The 3942-nt window shown below is 45.5% G+C and overlaps 1 protein-coding gene and 1 pseudogene across 1 annotated transcript; one reads left to right on the forward strand and one right to left on the reverse strand.

Annotated features, from left to right (window-relative positions):
- Positions 1-557: 557 nt before the first annotated feature.
- LOC102848077 (60S ribosomal protein L32-like) lies at positions 558-962 on the reverse strand. Its single transcript, XM_006897928.1, has one exon. It carries the CDS (start codon positions 960-962, stop codon positions 558-560), a length of 405 nt encoding a protein of 134 aa, XP_006897990.1.
- Positions 963-2230: 1268 nt separating this feature from the next.
- Positions 2231-2718, forward strand: LOC102848474 (annotated as a pseudogene).
- Positions 2719-3942: the final 1224 nt, after the last annotated feature.

Below are 3942 nucleotides of genomic sequence, written 5' to 3' on the forward strand. Positions count from 1 at the left end.
AAATAAATGGCTAGAGAAGCTGTGGTATATTCACACAAAGAAATACTACACAGCATTGAAAAACAAGGACCTCATGAAATATTATTCAAAATGGGTAACCCTGGAGGACATTCTGCTGAATGAAGTAGCTCAGTCACAAAAGGACAAATAATGCATGGTGTAAAAACAAATACTGCATGTTGTAAAACAGGACTGACGTGGGGGTTGGGAGGAGACTGTGAAAGATGGGATCAATAATGTATACTGCATTGAAACAGATGAGGGAAAAAACTGTTTTAAAGGGATATGTGATTGGATATTTTTTGTCATGACAGGAGTCCAGAGCAAAAGCTGCACAGTGGAGTGGACCTGGGGTGGAGGGATTGTAAAACAATGAAAGAATTTCTCTTTTACTTTTCCAAGAGGGTAGTGTACTAGGGGGGAGGGTTGGAAGGGGAGAAATGTGCATCAATGAATGAATGGAAATCCAAAGTCTCTGTAAATTTTCATTGAAATGAATAATTTTTTTGCAGTTTTTATAGTTTATTTAGCACAAATAAAATGTGCAAAGAAGCTTTCTATTCATTTTCTTCGCTGCGCAGTCTGGATTGGGATTGGTGACTCTTAACGGCCAGCCGGGCTGCTCCTTCCTCAATAGCTTTGCGGTTCTTGGAGGAAACGTGCGCAATCTCAGCACAGGAAGATTTGTTGCACGTCAGCAGCACCTCCAGCTCCTTGACATTGTGGACTAGGAATTTGCGGAAGCCACTGGGCAACATGTGCTTTGTCTTCTTGTTGTTCCCGTAACCAATGTTGGGCGTCAAGATTGGGCCCTTAAATCTTCTCCCAACCCTGTTGTCGATGCCTCTGGGCTTGTGCCAATTACACTTAGTTTTGACATAACGGTCTGACTGGTGGCGGGTTAATTTCTTGGTCCTCTTTTTGACGATCTTTGGCTTCACCAGGGGTCTGAGGGCAGCCATCATGCCAGTGGCAGATGACAGCCACCTCCATAGAAAGCGCAGAAGGAGCGAAATGAATAATAATTTTTTTAAAAAGAAAAAGTATAAATAGTGTGATGAATACACTATAATTTCCCAAATGATGGAATATGAGTAACATCCATTTGCCATAATACATATTTTCTGTCACCTCTTGGATTGACTCCTTTTATGTAAGGTGCTGCATTAATGGGATCTCATTGAGGACATCTTCATATAATGTCTTGAGCTTGTTGGCATGTAAGTCCAAATTTTTTCATCATTCCATTGACTTTTAAATTAGTACAGAGATAAAAATCTTCACTAATCTTAGCGTTTCCTAACAATTGATCTGTTTTATCATTTAATTGTGACATTGGTCCTGGAATGCAAGAATGATCTCAAATACGAGTGATATATAGGAGAGTTCTGTTGATGAATTAAAACTTTCAACATAGTAAATAACATACTAATATTAGTATCTTGAGGACTGTATATTGTTTCTCTATTTCTTTTTTTTTAAAAAAAATTTATTTTATTATTTGTGTGTGTGTACCGTCAAATTAGATCTGACTGATACAGGAGGAGATTTTCCCTCCTTTCCCGTCAGAGCATCTGGTGGATTTGAACCGTGTGCCTCGGATTGCAGTGCAGCCTCTTGCCACTAGGCCACCAGAGCTCCCCTTCTTTTTTTTTCTTTTAATAATTTTAATGTGTTTCTCTGTTTCTTACAGTAAATTCAGCATATTGTGAATCAGTAACTATATTCAAGGGAAAGTTTTTATCTTGCAATTACATAATAATTTCATATAACTCAGGCTGTTGAACAGAAGTCAAATTAGTTGTAACTACTTTATTATCCCCTGCATAACCTATTTTATTGGCATATGTATAAGTATCTGCTTGCAAAGGTGAAGTTTTTACTTTAGTTGGTAATATCCAATTAGTCTGTTTTATAAATTGTAATCATTTATCTAAAGGATAAGAATTAGAGATATTTCCTATATAATTTGCAAAATCTTCTTGCCAATAATCTGATATCTTCCACAAATTATTTTATCTGCGGAGATGTGAATGGGACTATAATTTCCTCTGGGTCGGCTGCCATTAATTGACGTAGTCTCAACCGATCTTTATGAGATCACTGCACTGGGGCCTAGTTTTACGCTTGGACAAAGGTTATTACACCGGGATACTCCTGGACAGTGACTCTGATGTCTATTCTGACCTGTGCACTCAAGGGAGTGATAATTGCTGACCCCCTCAGCACCATGTCTTCTGCGGAACCCCTGACGGCGCTGTCCCGCTGGTACCTGTACGCCGTCTGTGGCTACTTCTGCGAGGTGATGTCCATGGTGGCCTGGGAGTTGGTGGTGAACTTTAACTGGAAGTTCCGGGGCGTCACGAGTGTGTGGGCCCTGTTCATCTATGGCACCTCCATCCTCATCTTGAAGCGCATGTACCTGCCTGCGCCTGTGGGGCCGCTGCACCCTGCTTCTGCGCTGCCTCACCTACACCTTCTGGACCTACCTGTGGGAGTTCACCACCGGCTTCATTCTGTCCCTGGGACTACTCCCAGTTCGCCTTTGACTTCATGGGCCTCATCACCCTGGAGTAAGCCGTGCCCTGGTTTTATGGGCCCTCATCATGGAGCAGTTCATTATCCTCAACACCCTGTCCGTGCTTCGACAGGGACGCCGAGCCCGGGGAGCCGGGTGGCCCCCTCGCTCTGGCCAACAGCCATGTCAAGACTGACTGACTCGGGGGGCTGGCAGCTGGGGCCCATGGACATAGACCCAGAAATGGGGTTGGCCCCTTCTGTACAGCACAAGCCCCGCCAGGCCTCAGTCACATAGGGTGCACATACCCTCCTCTGTGGACTGCTGTCTGTGGAAGGGGTCACGTGTCTTTATGGGGGTGGGGTGATATGAAGACCACAGAGGGACATTGCAAAGGGTTTATGGATCACAGCCAAGTTCAGAGGATGGCAGTGTAGGCCTGTGGCTGAGCAGTGATTGGACTCCGCGCTGACTGTGGACGGGATCAGGCCTAGTCCTGGCTAAGAGACTTTAAGAATAAGGCAGAAAGTGGGAGGCGAGGCCCAATGAGACTTTGAGCTGCTGCTTCAGCAACCGCTCCCTCTTACCTGGGTCTAATTGGGCTTTGGCTGGATCCTTTAGGCAATATTCAGGTGCTTGCTTCAACCAATACCTCTCTGTGAGCATGCAGCCTACAGAGAGATGGGGCAGCTTGGAGGCTGCATGGCTGGTCTGCGAGAGCTCGGCTCAGCTCTCTCCCTTCCCCCAGGGCCCCACCCCGCTCCTTTGGCCTTCTGGGGGGTCCCCTTGTGCTGGATTCCTACTAATCTTGGGCTTTTGGAGGTTTCAATCCCTGTGTGTTTCAGTGGCTTTTCTCCCTCTTTTCCCCATTTTCAAGGCCTTTATCACTTAGCAGCCCTTTTATCCTTATCAGGCCTCCAATTTGCCCCTTCCCTCATCTCCAGATCCCTAGCCCAGACTGCAGCTATACGAGACAGAACCCTTAGAGGCTCCCACCCTGTCCCCTTGAGGCCGCCTCGGAACAGCACATCAGCAGAGAACTGCCAGAAGTCCAGGCTGGGTTTAGAAGGGGTCCTGGTACTAGGGATATTGTAGCTGATCTTAGATGGATCTTAGCTGAAAGCAGGGAATACCAGAGGAATGTCTATCTGTATTTCATTGACTATGCAAAGGTGTTTGGCTGTGTGGATCATAACAAACTGTGGCTGACTCTGAGAAGATGGGAATCCCAGAACACCTGATCATTCTAATGTGAAACCTATACTTGGACCAGGAGGCAGTCGTCAGAACAGAGCAAGGGAACACTGCATGGTTCAAAATTGGGAGGGGTGTACGCCAGGGATGCATCCTATCTCCATACCTTTTCAACCTGTATGCAGAACAGATTATCTGGAGGCTGGGCTCTATGAGGAGAAATGTGGGGT

This window comes from Elephantulus edwardii, unplaced genomic scaffold (assembly GCF_000299155.1).
Source record: "Elephantulus edwardii isolate Elephantulus edwardi_28Jun2011 unplaced genomic scaffold, EleEdw1.0 scaffold00217, whole genome shotgun sequence".
Classification (NCBI taxonomy): Eukaryota; Metazoa; Chordata; class Mammalia; order Macroscelidea; family Macroscelididae; genus Elephantulus; species Elephantulus edwardii.